Source organism: Somniosus microcephalus, chromosome 11 (assembly GCF_052327205.1).
Source record: "Somniosus microcephalus isolate GS21.2 chromosome 11, FLI_Smic_1.0, whole genome shotgun sequence".
In the NCBI taxonomy this organism is placed as follows: domain Eukaryota; kingdom Metazoa; phylum Chordata; class Chondrichthyes; order Squaliformes; family Somniosidae; genus Somniosus; species Somniosus microcephalus.
Genome location: NC_140997.1, coordinates 214,504,289 through 214,519,266, shown reverse-complemented (window position 1 = coordinate 214,519,266; position 14,978 = coordinate 214,504,289). Strand labels below are relative to the sequence as shown.

At 48.7% G+C, this 14,978-nt stretch overlaps 1 protein-coding gene across 3 annotated transcripts in view; it reads left to right on the top strand.

Moving 5' to 3' along the window:
* LOC147111221 (uncharacterized) overlaps positions 1-14,978 on the top strand; it is a 134,052-nt gene that overhangs the window by 49,383 nt on the left and 69,691 nt on the right. For all 3 annotated transcript variants that reach the window (XM_086001893.1, XM_086001892.1, XM_086001894.1), the window contains exons 2-3: positions 1,808-3,754; positions 7,735-7,824. In XM_086001893.1, the coding sequence (XP_085858019.1) occupies positions 1,879-3,754; positions 7,735-7,824 (1,966 nt within the window). In that variant the 5' untranslated portion in view covers positions 1,808-1,878. The remainder of the gene's footprint in view (positions 1-1,807; positions 3,755-7,734; positions 7,825-14,978) is intronic.

Below are 14,978 nucleotides of genomic sequence, written 5' to 3'. Positions count from 1 at the left end.
GGTAAGACCACATCTTGAGTATTGTGTGCAGTTTTGGTCGCCTTATCTGAGGAAGGATGTTCTTGCCATGGAAGGAGTGCAGCGAAGATTCACCAGGCTGATACCTGGGATGGCAGGAATGACGTATGAGGAGAGATTGGGTCGATTGGGCTTGTACTCGCTGGAGTTTAGAAGAATGAGAGGGGATCTCATCGAAACTTATAAAATTCTAACAGGACTAGACAGACTAGATGCTGGAAGGATGTTCCCGATGGTCGGGGAGTCCAGAACCAGGGGTCACAGTCTAAGGATAAGGGGTAAGCCATTTAGGACAGAGATGAGGAGGAATTTCTTCACCCAGAGAGTGGTGAACCTGTGGAATTCTCTACCACAGAAGGCAGTAGAGGCCAATACATTAAATATATTCAAGAAGGAGTTGGATATATTTCTTAAGGCTAAAGGGATCAAGGGATATGGAGAGAAGGCTGGAACAGGGTACTGAATTTGGATGATCAGCCATGATCTCATTGAATGGTGGAGCAGGCTCGAGGGGCCGAATGGCCTACTCCTGCTCCTATCTTCTATGTTTCTATGAGGCCCTGTCTGACCTCTCAGGTGGACGTAAAAGATCCTATGGCACTGTTTTGAGGAAGAGCAGGGAAGTTATCCCCGGTGTCCTGGCCAACATTTATCCCTCAATCAACATCACTAAAACAGATTATCTGGTCATTATCAGAGTGCTGTTTGTGGGGCCTTGCTGTGTGCAAATTGACTGCCACGTTTCCTACATCACAACAGTGATTACATTTGAAAAGTGCTTCATTGGCTGTAAAGCACTTTGGGACGTCCTGAGTTTGTGAAAGGCGCTATAGAAATGCAGGTCTTTCTTTTTAGATAGAGGAGGAGGTTCCCTGGAGGATATTAGTGATTCAGTTGGGTTTTTAACTATAGTTCAGCATCTTTCATGGCTATTTTTCTAGTGCCAGCCCGCAAACGAGCAGAATTCAATTTCACAACTTGTCATGATGGGTTTTGAACTCATAGCATCTAGGTTACTAGGCCAAGGCCATAACCCCTACAGTAATGTACTGTTTTAATACACAGCGGAGGCTACAATAATTTGATCATCAACAACACATCCCCCCTAAACTTTTTTAAAATCATGGGTTTAATAAAAGCTAAGATAGGGTAATGGAATAGAGATGGAATGGTGGTTTGTAGGTTTGTGCTGGTGATTCCTCACACAACAGTGACTACACTTCAAAAAGTACTTCATTGGCTGTAAAGCACTTTGGGGCATCCGGTGGCCATGAAAGGTGCTATATAAATGCAAGTCTTTCTTTTTTCTTTCTTATCCTCAATTATGCCATTATAGTAAGATGCTGAATGGAACTATGGCAGCTCTCCACAGGGAAGACTAACTGAGGGCAAAGTCCGCTCAGGCCAATTTTGTTTCTGTTCCTGGTTCCAGAGTGGCATGTAAGGAAATCTGGGAAGAGGGAAGGTGACCCTTTTTGTTGTGGATGATGCAGGGAGACTAATCGTAAGGGGAGAAAATACTCACAAGAAGCTGAGTTGAAGATTGGGCAGCCACACTGCTACAGTTTGCACTGCAGTAGACACCAGGCCCGTTTCCATGTGCATGTTCCTGAAAATGGAGACGTTTTATGAACTATTTGCAGTGGACTGTTCCAGAGAAATGAGAGGCCTCTGAAACTCCGTTCAGTATATGTTATTTTGGGCCTGATATACAGTTAGCGCGTTAGTCTTTAATTAAACGTTCAACTCCGAATAATCCAAAATCTTAATTGAGATGTTTTTATTTCAGGGATTAGAGAACTTCACTTCAAAGAAATGAACGTTTAAAACTTCAATGCGTGTTGGAAGATCCGGGTGGTGATGGAGCACCGAGGTGTGCCGTGGGCCTGGGTCCTCATTCTTATTTATTCCAGTATTGTTCAAGCTATGACTTTATCTGCTCCTGCCAAAGAATCAGCCAATGATGGTTCACTATTCAATAAGAACTTAACCAACATTCATTCCAATGATGTTTACTATAACATGAACTCGGCCCCTCCGAGCAGCTCTTCCAGCTTCCCTCCTCTGCCTTTGCCTGAGATGTCCGTCAAGAACTCAGTTCATGCCAAACACATCTCGCCCATCCACTCAGGCATGCCCCCTTGGTACCTGAGTATGCCACCAGGAGAAAATGCCTTTGATTTTAGCGGAGACGATGAGGATAGAGATAGTGAGGATGATAGCGATGTTGAAAAAACTGAACAGGACATTTTTGAATCTGAACAGTTTATTTTAGGAAACGCATCTGTTCCATCAGCCCTGTCTGCCGAGGTGAATGCCAGCTCTGATTATTCTTTGTTGAGGCCGTTTGAAAGTACCCCAGATTATCAGACGACCCAGACGCATCAAAGCCCCATAAATTCTCAAGGTGACAAAATTGTGGATGCCAACAGTTTTTTCCAAAGGCCTACAGCAACACCTCCAAACGACTCTCCAGTTTTTGAGGTCACCACTCGCCACACGATTCTTACACGCACTGAAACTGTGCAGACAACAGCCGGGCCTATTGTCGCTCTTGAAAATATAGCTCCAACATCGACTTCAAGTCATTTAGTTACTGAAAAACAACATTTCGTCACTAGTTCCTATGCATCACTGGGAAAGGAGGAGGCCCTTGTGCAATCTGAAGGGAACCATGATCAAGTATTGTCTCCATCAGTTACTGGAGCCCCTCTCGCAAAAAGGGAGCAAGTCATGGTTCAAAAGGAGCCAGGTGAGAATCACATGACTCCTGCACCAATGCGATCTGCTTCTCCATTGGTCACAAAATCTGGTTATTCTCCAATGACAAGAGAAAGCTTGCTAATAGTTGGCCAGCCCAGTGTTGGTGTCCCTGAACGAGATGATCAGATGGATGCATTTAATGTGACTGACTCTATGGAAACCAATAGCCAGTACAATTACCAACACAGTGCTAATATTACAGAACATGTCCTGAATTTGCCAACATCTTCTGCTACTGAGCAGCTGGACCCTGGGGTGAAGTGGCAAATTACTGATCAAGCAAATCCAAGTGCGAAGACCCTTGGCGCTGTTGACGGTGCAGGTACGTCACAATGGCCAATGTATGATGCCGGCAAATCCTTACCCGCCCATCAAACTACGCACTCGTATTCCACCTCCGAACATGGATATGGCATCTACACCAACCCAGCAGACAACATGATGACAGTCATTAAGGTGTTGCAAGATGCACGATCCCACGCTGTTCAAGTAACTGATCTTGAGGGGGGTTCTACCGCGAGGGGCGTGCTTCCCACAGAAGTGGCTGCCGTCTCTCCAACTGCAAGGCTCCAGCACCTGACCGTGGAAGGTGGTGGAAGAGGAGTGACCTCAGCCAAGTTAACGAAAGCAGACACTTCCACTTATTTCTTGGCATTAACCGCACGGAGACGTGTGTCATCAGTAGAAGTCAACACTGTTCTTGCATCTACCGGGACTGTGAGGGACGAACGCACGCCAAGTGGCAGTTATATGGCAATGCTAAAGCCAAGGCCTACGGCACTGGCTCCGCACCTGTCGGCAAACGTTTCGAACAAAACAAACATTTCTCCGACCCAGCAACCTTTAACTCCGGAAGGGGTTGGGACCAAATGGACAACTACCAATCTGAGTCTGCCTCAGGCGACGTCAGGAGCCCCTTCTCCCAGTTCCCATCCCACAAAAAAGTTTGAGACGCAGACATCGACCGAGAGAGGTGAGGTGTTGCCTGATTCTGTTTTTAAACGTCTGCTCGGGAAGGCCGACTGAAATAAATTTACTTGGTTCTGTTTGTGTGAGTAGACGCTGTGCACGTCCAGTGATGCCATCACCAGCTGGCTGTGGGGGGTGGGGGGGTGGCAAGATCTCGTCACATGCCAAGATTCTGCCTCATTGTAGGTGGTCTGCACTGATCTGGTCTTTGTTTGCCCTTGGGGAGAGGAGGATGTGCAAGTGTTAACTCAGGCATTTGTATTGTAGCCTTCACAAAATCCCTGGCCCTAACTCCATAGTAAGGGGGAAGAGGACAAGAGTAAGGTGGGACGACATTCACTAACTAATCCTGTCTTCATTGTTAGGAAGAGATTTTGTAGACGGTCACAAATTGTGGCTCCTTGGTTTGAGGCAAGGTCATGGCACACACTTGCTAAACCTGTTTCTTTTATTTTGAGATGGATGGAGATATATATATATATAAATACACTCATTAATCCTAAAGCAAAAGCAAAATACTACGGATGCTAAACAGAAAATGCTGGAAATACTCAGCAGGTCAGTCAGCATCTGTGGAGAGAGAAACAGAGTTAACGGTTCAGGTCGATGACACTTCGTCTGTTCTGACCTGCTGAGTATTTCCAGCATTTTCTGTTTTTATTTCACTCATTCAACCAGTCTTTTAATTGGGGGCAGTTTACACACACTTGCTGATCCTTCGTAGAGTTAACTATGCACACACTAATCATGTTTCCTCAGAGGGGTCCGCACACACTCACTAATCCCGTCTCCTCAGTTAGAGGGGTCCGCACACACTCACTAATCCCGTCTCCTCGGTTAGAGGGGTCCACACACTCACTAATCCCGTCTCCTCGGTTAGAGGGGTCCACACACTCACTAATCCCGTCTCCTCGGTTAGAGGGGTCCGCACACACTCACTAATCCCGTCTCCTCGGTTAGAGGGGTCCACACACTCACTAATCCCGTCTCCTCAGTTAGAGGGGTCCGCACACACTCACTAATCCCGTCTCCTCGGTTAGAGGGGTCCGCACACACTCACTAATCGTGTCCTCTCGGTTAGAGGGGTCCGCACACACGCACTAATCCCGTCTCCTCAGTTAGAGGGGTCCACACACACTCACTAATCGTGTCTCTTCAGTTAGAGGGGTCCGCACACACTCACTAATCGTGTCCCCTCGGTTAGAGGGGTCCACACACTCACTAATCCCGTCTCCTCGGTTAGAGAGGTCCGCACACACTCACTAATCGTGTCTCCTCAGTTAGAGGGGTCCGCACACACTCACTAATCCCGTCCCCTCAGTTAGAGGGGTCCGCACACACTCACTAATCCCGTCTCCTCGGTTAGAGGGGTCTGCACACAATCACTAATCCCGTCTCCTCGGTTAGAGGGGTCCACACAAACTCACTAATCCTGTCTCCTCAGTTAGAGGGGTCCGCACACACTCACTAATCCCGTCTCCTTGGTTAGAGGGGTCTGCACACACTCACTAATCGTGTCTCCTCGGTTAGAGGGGTCCGTACACACTCACTAATCGTGTCTCCTCGGTTAGAGGGGTCTGCACACACTCACTGATCCCGTCTCCTCAGTTAGAGGGGTCCGCACACACTCACTAATCCCGTCCCCTCGGTTAGAGGGGTCCGTACACACTCACTAATCCCGTCTCCTCGGTTAGAGGGGTCTGCACACAATCACTAATCCCGTCTCCTCGGTTAGAGGGGTCCGCACACACTCACTAATCCTGTCTCCTCAGTTAGAGGGGTCCGCACACACTCACTAATCATGTCTCCTCGGTTAGAGGGGTCCACACACACTCACTAATCGTGTCTCCTCAGTTAGAGGGGTCCACACACACTCACTAATCGTGTCTCCTCAGTTAGAGGGGTCCACACACACTCACTAATCCTGTCTCCTCAGTTAGAGGGGTCCGCACACACTCACTAATCATGTCTCCTCGGTTAGAGGGGTCCGCACACACTCACTAATCATGTCTCCTCGGTTAGAGGGGTCCACACACTCACTAATCGTGTCTCCTCGGTTAGAGGGGTCCGCACACACTCACTAATCCCGTCTCCTCAGTTAGAGGGGTCCACACACACTCACTAATCCCGTCTCCTTGGTTAGAGGGGTCCGCACACACTCACTAATCCCATCTCCTCGGTTAGAGGGGTCCGCATACACTCACTAATCCCGTCTCTGCGGTTAGTGGGGTCCGCACACACTCACTAATTGTGTCTCCTCGGTTAGAGGGGTCTGCACACACTCACTAATCATGTCTCCTTGGTTAGAGGGGTCCGCACACACTCACTAATCCTGTCTCCTCGGTTAGAGGGGTCTGCACACACTCACTAATCCCGTGTCCTCGGTTAGAGGGGTCCGCACACACTCACTAATCCCGTCTCCTCGGTTAGAGTGGTCCGCATACACTCACTAATCCCGTCTCTGTGGTTAGTGGGGTCTGCACACACTCACTAATTGTGTCTCCTCGGTTAGAGGGGTCTGCACACACTCACTAATCCCGTGTCCTCGGTTAGAGGGGTCTGCACACACTCACTAATCCCGTCTCCACGATTAGAGGGCTCTGCACACACTCACTAATCCCGTCTCCGCGGTTAGAGGGGTCTGCACACACTCACTAATCCCGTCTCCGCGGTTAGAGGGGTCTGCACACACTCACTAATCGTGTCTCCTCGGTTAGAGGGGTCCGCACACACTCACTAATCGTGTCTCCTCGGTTAGAGGGGTCCGCACACACTCACTAATCCCGTCTCCTCGGTTAGAGGGGTCCGCACACACTCACTAATCCCGTCTCCTCGGTTAGAGGGGTCCGCACACACTCACTAATCCCGTCTCCTCGGTTAGAGGGGTCCGCACACACTCACTAATCCAGCCTCCTCGGTTAGAGGGGTCCGCACACACTCACTAATCGTGTCTCCTCGGTTAGAGGGGTCTGCACACACTCACTAATCCCATCTCCTCGGTTAGAGGGGTCTGCATACACTCACTAATCCCGTCTCCTCGGTTAGAGGGGTTTGCACACACTCACTAATCCCGTCTCCTCAGTTAGAGGGGTCCGCACACACTCACTAATCCCGCCTCCTCGGTTAGAGGGGTCTGCACACACTCACTAATCCCACCTCCTCGGTTAGAGGGGTCTGCACACATTCACTAATCCCGTCTCCTCGGTTAGAGGGGTCCGCACACACTCATTAATCATGTCTCCTGAGTTAGAGGGGTCTGCACACACTCACTAATCCCACCTCCTCGGTTAGAGGGGTCCGCACACACTCACTAATCCCGTCTCCTCGGTTAGAGGGGTCCGCACACACTCATTAATCATGTCTCCTGAGTTAGAGGGGTCCGCACACACTCAATAATCGTGTCTCCTCAGTTAGAGGGGTCTGCACACACTCACTAATCCTGTCTCCTCGGTTAGAGGGGTCCGCACACACTCACTAATCCCGTCTCCTCGGTTAGAGGGGTCCGCACACACTCATTAATCGTGTCTCCTGGGTTAGAGGGGTCCCCACACACTCAATAATCGTGTCTCCTCAGTTAGAGAGGTCTGCACACACTCACTAATTCCGTCTCCTCGGTTAGAGGGGTCCGCACACACTCATGAATCCAGTCTCCTCGGTTGGGCAATGGAGAATCTACACGCATGCACAAACCCCCTTTTGCTTAGCGGGGGTATCCACGCTCATATATTAATCGTAACGCTGGTTAGCAGGGGCTGGTCTTCATGCATCAGAGTGCTTTAAAGGTTGTTACATTCATGAGCTTGGAGAGCAGATTGTTTTAGAAATATATTATAGAATGAGATGTAAAAGGCCACACATTAAATAAAAACCAGATGAGCCATGTGTGCTGCTCCTCCAGTTCTGGTTAGTTTTATTTAGTCTCAACTATAATTTGGGTGCTTTGCTCAGGTCTTGCTAAACCAGATGTTACACATCCCTTTAAAGGTACTGTGACTGTGAGGACAGCGCCACGAGTTACTGGGACACCTGGAATCCATCACAATGTCATGACAACGACGATGGGCAGCCAATCAGGTGAGAGGTTGTTTCTTAATTGGTGCAGCAGTATCTATAGAAACAAGGCTTCACGATGTGTCTCGCTGGCTAGGCTGCTGGTTGCATTTGGAATAGGATGAAGGATTTTCCAGTCTCTGTGAAGCTGCATTTCATACTTACAGACCTCCCAACTCGCCCTTCTATCAAGAGTGGCGCCCTCATTGAAAGAAAAAAAAATATATATATACAATTATCTTATTACTTACTTCACTGGTATACTTTGGTTCAGACAGATTAAAGAAGGGTTTATGACAGCCCAAAGGTTTTTTTTTGGGTGGGCGGGGGACTTGAAGCAGCCCTGGATCCCAAGCCAATTGGATCGCACCTCGCACTTTCAACTCTTCTGCTATTGCCTGCATGACACTTTGACGCGTTGGCAGGCCTGTATTTGGAAGTGAATCCTGACGTGAGAACTCTTTCAGCAACTCTGACCTACTCTCTCTTTTGCTGTTGCAGCCTTCAGTAAGCTCTGTTGGTGCAGCCAGTGGAGTCTGCCTAACTGATGTCTCGGAGGGGTGTCCTTCCCCCTTTGCAGTCTTTTTGCCCAGTGCTTCACTGAAAGCCATAAACACTCTGGGATTCAAGCCATTTGGGTCTCTTTTACTCTAATTAAATTGTAAATCATTTGATTGAGTTACTATTCAGAGAGCAGGAGAGAGAGGCTTGATGTAATGCGATAAGCCTAATGAGGTCACTGTGTGATCAGCTTGTTCTCCTTGGGTGCATGAATTAAGTTTGCATTTATTGAAAGGAATACATTTCTGTGATTGATCGCTGTTGGTTAGATTAGCTATCAGAAAGATTTTTCCCTTCCTTGTTATTTGGTTCTGCTGGCACTGAAAATCAAAGGTGTGCCGGCCTTTAGGTGTGTTCCCTTCAGAGTGAAGGTGTTCTGAAAGAGACGTGAGTGGGGGAGGGTTTTAGTTCTTGGGTGGGGCTTAGAGCTGAGTGAAAGTGGCACTTAAGTTTGGGGGGGATTGTATTTTAGGTTTGGAGGGGGTGGAGGGGGGGTTAGCGCTTGGGTACGAGAGGATTACTGCTTCCTTTTTTCAATGTCTACACTTGTGTCGTAAACAAGAAGCACCAACTTGTAGCAACATACAACAGCTTGTTACCACAGAACTACACCATAAACATGCATTCCAGTCTTGTTCCTTGTTATTTGGTGTCAGTGTCTGCTGTGGCTCAGTGGGTAGCACACTCGCCTCTGAGTCAGAAGGTTGTGGGTTCAAGTCCCACTCCAGGGACCTGAGCACACAAATCTAGGCTGACACTCCAGTGCAGTGCTGAGGGAGTGCTGCACTGTCGGAGGTGCCGTCTTTCAGATGAGACGTTAAACCGAGGCCCCGTCTGCTCTCTCAGGTGGATGTAAAAGATCCCATGGCACTATTTTGAAGAAGAGCAGGGGAGTTATCCCCGGTGTCCTGGCCAATATTTATCCCTCAATCAACATAACAAAAACAGATTATCTGGTCATTATCACATTGCTGTTTGTGGGAGCTTGCTGTGCGCAAATTTGCTGCTGCGTTTCATCCATTACAACAGTGGCTGCACTCCAAAAGTACTTCATTGGCTGTAAAGAGCTTTGAGATGTCCGGTGGTCGTGAAAGGCGCGATAGAAATGTAAGTCTTTCTTTCTGGTTGTGCACTTCTGCCTAACTGTATTCTGTAGGAGGTCCAGGTCATTTAAAGCACATTTATACCCATGGACTGGCATTGTGTATGGTCAGATTTTGTAATTCCACGTAAGGTGAGTTCCTGATCTCACTTTCCCACAGGGAGCGGAAATCAGAAGATCTGTTAACTGCTGTCGGCATGTCGATTCGTCGTCGTACGTGTCTTCACACTGTTCCCTTTGGGGAACTGTATGAAGTAGTGGGAGGATTTCTGGCCGCGATTAACGCTCCTTCCGTGACCGTAACCATCTTCATACCAGCCATTAGGGTGGTTAGTCCTATGGCGGGAGGGTTTTACAGGCTCCCACAACCCATACGAGGGGGGGGGCCACCCACACCCACGGACGCAAGTATCCCGCTGGATGTCAACCCAGAATTTAGAGCCGGAGCTCCGACTCCACTTGCCGGGACTGTCTGGAGCGGGGTTCGAAACCCTACGCCTTCTGGCCCAGCGGCGGGGATGCTACCGCTACGCCAAAGGCCCACTCCGGCATGTCGATTGAAAGAAAGAAAGACTTGCATTTCTATAGTGTCTTTCACGGTGTCCCAAAGCGCTTTACAGCCAATTAAGTACTTTTGAAGTGTAGTCACTGTTGTAATGTAGGAAACACGGCAGCCAATTGCGCACAGCAAGGTCCCACAAACAGCAATGTGATAATGACCCAATAATCTGTTTTTGTTATGTTGATTGAGGGAAAAATATTGGCTGGGACACCAGAGATAACTCCCCTGCTCTTCTTCGAAATAGTGCCACAGGAATCTTTTACATCCACCTGGGAGAGCAGATGGGGCCTCGGTTTAACGTCTCATCTGAAAGGCGGCACCTCCGACAGTGCAGCACTCCCTCAGTACTGCACTGGAGTGTCAGCCTAGATTTGTGTGCTCAAGTCTCTGGAGTGGGACTTGAACCCACAACCTTCTGACTCAGAGGCGAGGCTGCTACCCACTGAGCCACAGCTGACACACTGACACCAGTGTGTTAGCCAATGAGTTGGAGGTGGGGCGGGACTTACGGCAAGACTTGCAGCAAACAGTCTGTTTTGCAGCAAACAAAGTCTATTAAGCGTCTATTTAAAAAGAGTCTGCAGCAACGTTTCCCGATAAGAGAACAGTGATTTTTCCAGCAAAGTGCCGTGAGTGGAGGATAGTTACATACAAATCACGTGCGTAAAATCAATCCCAGTCACTTACAGCACTGCGGTCTCCAGGCGTGATTGACGGGGGAATTACCCAATCATTTCCATTCTGGCCAGGAATAGTGAGTGGTGTGTCGAAATGCAGCCAATTTCTGCTGCTCTCATGCATGTCATTGCAGAACCCTCCAAAACCGCTGCAGCCTGGCTGTCTCCACCATGGGATAGTGTGCAATGGAGAGAGCGAGAACTTGAAGTTGGGGGGGAAATAACTAGAAACAAGAGAATTAAAAAGAAATGAAGCTTTGTTAAGAAGTGTGATAGCTTCTCAAGGGCAATTAGGGATGGGCAATAAATGCTGGCCTTGCCGGCGACGCCCACATCCCAGGAACGAATATAAAAAAAAGCTTGTGCCTTTGTTTTAGTTGTTTTCTGATGCAGACTCTAGAACAAGAATCCATCGGGTGGAGAATCACTCCGAGCTCTGGTGCAAGTGATTCGGAGACCATCCACTTCCATACTTATGGGAGAATGTGGCAGTCTGACAGTTTCTGTTCTCCCGGTGCCCTGGCCAATATTTATCACTCTACCAACATCACTGAAAAAACGGATCATCTGGTCATTTATTACATTGCTGTTTGTGGGATCTTGCTGTGTGCAGAAAGGCTGCCGCATTTCCTACATTACGACAGTGGCTACATTTCAAAATAACTTAATTGGCTGTAAAGCGGTTTGGGACGTCCTGAGGTGGTGAAAGGTGAGATAGAAATGCAGATTCTTCCGCCTTTCGTTCCTTCCTCATCCCTCTGCACGTCTTTTCATGGTGAGTCAGGCGGGACCTTCCCTGCCTTTGCTGATGCTGGTTTTGAATGGTCTGGAATTTTGTCAAGAAATAATGGTTAATCGTGTCTTATGGACCACGCATTACAAGGGGCCCGGGATTGACAGGAGTCAGGCTTGACCCTGCCTTATCAGACTTGACTGCTAGTGAGAGACCCCAGGGTGCCCATCAATGGTCGTGCTAGACTAGCTTCACTGTATAGACGGTTTCAAAGAGCTGGAGGGAGTTAGGTTTCCTGAAACAATGCCGAGGCTGTGATACCTGACACTGACTGGCCCGAGCTAATAAGCGTCAAGGATCTCAGACATTTTCCAGACATTTTCTTTTTGCAAAAATATCTTAATTATAATCTTTTTTTAGCTTATAAAGGAAATGGTGGGAAGCTAACATGACAGACGGGCTTGGCGTTGTTTTATGAATCTCGCCACCATGTTGAAAGTGTTTCAGGCGAGTATTTAATTTCACTTCTTGCAGACAGACTTGGCAGTTTTTCCATTGCCAGGAAATGGCTAAAGTGTCTTTCTCCACACCTGTCTCCTGGCTAGATAGTGCGCATCCAGACTGCCAGTGAAGGTCTGACAGTCTGCAGGGAGCTGCTGCAAACCCTTTCTAAACAATTCATTTTTAAACTTGTGTTTTTCAGTCATATTAATAATTATAATCAAGCCTCATTTTAAATTTCCAATTTCAACTTTTTTTCCTCCCTAAAAACTTAAAGGAGCACGCGCAGAAATTAATTCTCACATATTTCTTTTATGCAAATGAAAAAATATATTTTCTCACACCATTCCGCGATTATTATGGCAAAACTGATATGATAATCTACTTACATAGAAACATAGAGCAGGAGCAGGCCATTCGGCCCCTCGAGCCTGCTCCGCCATTCAATAAGATCATGGCTGATCATCTAAATTCAGTACCCTGTCTCTGCCTTCTCCCCATATCCCTTGATCCTTTTAGCATTAAGAAATATATCCAACTCCTTTTTGAATATATTTAATGAATTGGCCTCCACTGCCTTCTGTGGTAGAGAATTCCACAGGTTCACCACTTTCTGGGTGAAGAAATTCCTCCTCACCTCTGTCCTAAATGGCTTACTCCTTATCCTTAGACTGTGACCCCTGGTTCTGGACTCCCCGGCCATCGGGAACATCCTTCCTGCATCTAGTCTGTTTAGTCCTGTCAGAATTTTATAAGTTTCAATGAGATCCCCTCTCATTCTTCTAAACTCCAGCGAGTACAAGCCCAATCGTCCCAATCTCTCTTCATACGTCATTCCTGCCATCCCAGGTATCAGTCTGGTGAATCTTCGCTGCCCTCCCTCCATGGCAAGAACATCATTCCTCAGATAAGGCGACCAAAACTGCACACAATACTCAAGGTGTGGTCTCACCAAGGCCCCGTACAACTGTAGCAAGACATCCTTGCTCCTGTACTCGAATCCTCTCGCTACGAAGGCCAACATACCATTTGCCTTCTTAACCGCCTGCTGCACCTGCATGCTTATTGCTGCACAAGGACACCCAGGTCTCGTTGCACTTCCCTTTTTCCCAATCTATTGCCGTTCAGATAATAATCTGCCTTCCTGTTTTTGCCACCGAAGTGGATAACCTCGCATTTATCCACATTATATTGCATCTGCCATGCATCTGCCCAATCGCCCAACCTGTCCAAATCGTACTGGAGTTTCTCTGCATCCTCCTCACAGCACACATGCCCACCCAGCTTTGCGTCGTCTGCAAACTTGGAGATATTACATCTAGTTCCCTCGTCTAGATCATACTTGAAAAGGAAACATTTGCAGGGCTATGGGGAAAGAGCAGGTGAGTGGGACTAATTGGACAGCTCTACAGAGAGCTGGCACGGACTCGATGGGCCGAATGGCCTCCTTCTGTGCCGTTATGACTCTGACTGTATGACTCTTTCAAAGAGCTGGCATGGGCATGATGGGCCGAATGGCCTCCTTCTGTGCTGTATGATTCTATGGGGGTAATTTTGACACCCCAAGATGGGGTAGGTTTGGGTCGGGTGAGAAGTTAAAATTTGAAAAATTTCAAACCTAACTCCAATCCGCTCACTTCTGGTTTTAACGGAGGTGGGTCGGGGGCGGGCAACCAATCCGTTCTTGGGAGGCGGGTTGGTTAGTAAAAGCTTTTAAGGAGGCTTTTCACCTCCATTTTGACATGCTTTTTATTTTATTAACACATCGTCCTCAATATAAACCGGCAGGTTTAAGAATGAGACCACCACCTCTTCCGAATATAGCAGAGATACCTCCAAGTATTTACCTCCAACCTTCAAACTCAGTAAAAGTCTTTCCACCTCCTCTCGGCTACAGACCGTCACCTCGAACCCAACATTCGGCTTTGGTCGGCAGACAAAGCAACTTCTCTCGCCGCAGTCCTCATGTACCTCCTGGATAATATCCCAAGCTCGTATCTCCTTATCCTCACACTGAACCACCACCGTGTTTTCTTTTCCAAACCTCCGGGGATCCCGGCCCAAATCTTTGGGCCCTTTTTTCTCCCTTCCCCCAATATTTTCTCCCCTGATTAAATTCATCCTAGGAACATTCGCCTAGAAATTCGGTATGGCCCCGCCAGGTCTTTTGCGCCCGAAATTTTGCGCTCGCCAGGATTCCCGTAGCGCCCGCCTAAAATTCAGTTGCGACGGGCCAAGACGGCGGCGGGCGCTATTGCAGGGTTTGGCCGCCTCGCTAGGGGCGATGAATGTCACTTTCAGGCGTCCAGCTGCCGCTGCGGCACCCGATGCGGTGCGGCAGGCTGGGGTACTGCAGGCCTCCTCCTTCTCTTAAGGAGGAGCTGCCTGCAGCCGTCAGATCGCCAGTGGATTCCCCCGGCAAATGAGCCCGGCACCACGGAGAAGTGCCGGGCTCGCGGGACTCAGACATCAATGCCGCGGGGGGGGTGGTGCAGGAGTCCGGGGAGGGAGGTGCGGGCAGGCGGCCGACGGGAAAGCGGCCGGCCGCCACTCCACCTTTATGCGCCGGCCTTTCGGAGCTGCAAGACCCCGTTTCACAAACGCTGTTTGCAGCTGCCACGGGCGAGGCGGCCGCAAATGAATTTGGCCATCGGGCCGGAATAGCATTGCAACCGGGGCGCTGCGCACACCGATGACGTCATCGGTGCCGGCGCGGCGCTACCGGCTAACGCCGATGTTAGGGTCCATCTGAATTTCGGGCGATAAAAAACTTCAGGCGCAAACCACTTTATAGCCAATAAGTGGGCGCAAACGCAACTGAATTTCTAGGCCATTGTCCTTTGACAGGCCAGGAGTGCTGGGCCCCTCAGCAGCCAAATGGCTGCTGTATAAGCACCAAAAAGGCCTGAAAACTTGGGAAAAAAACCACCACCAACTTTTTACAAACTCACTCCAATTCCCTGCAGTAATCAAGCAGCCAGCAGCACCTGCTCACTCCTAGCCCCTCCCACCAAGAGAGTGCTACCCACTGAGCCACGGCTA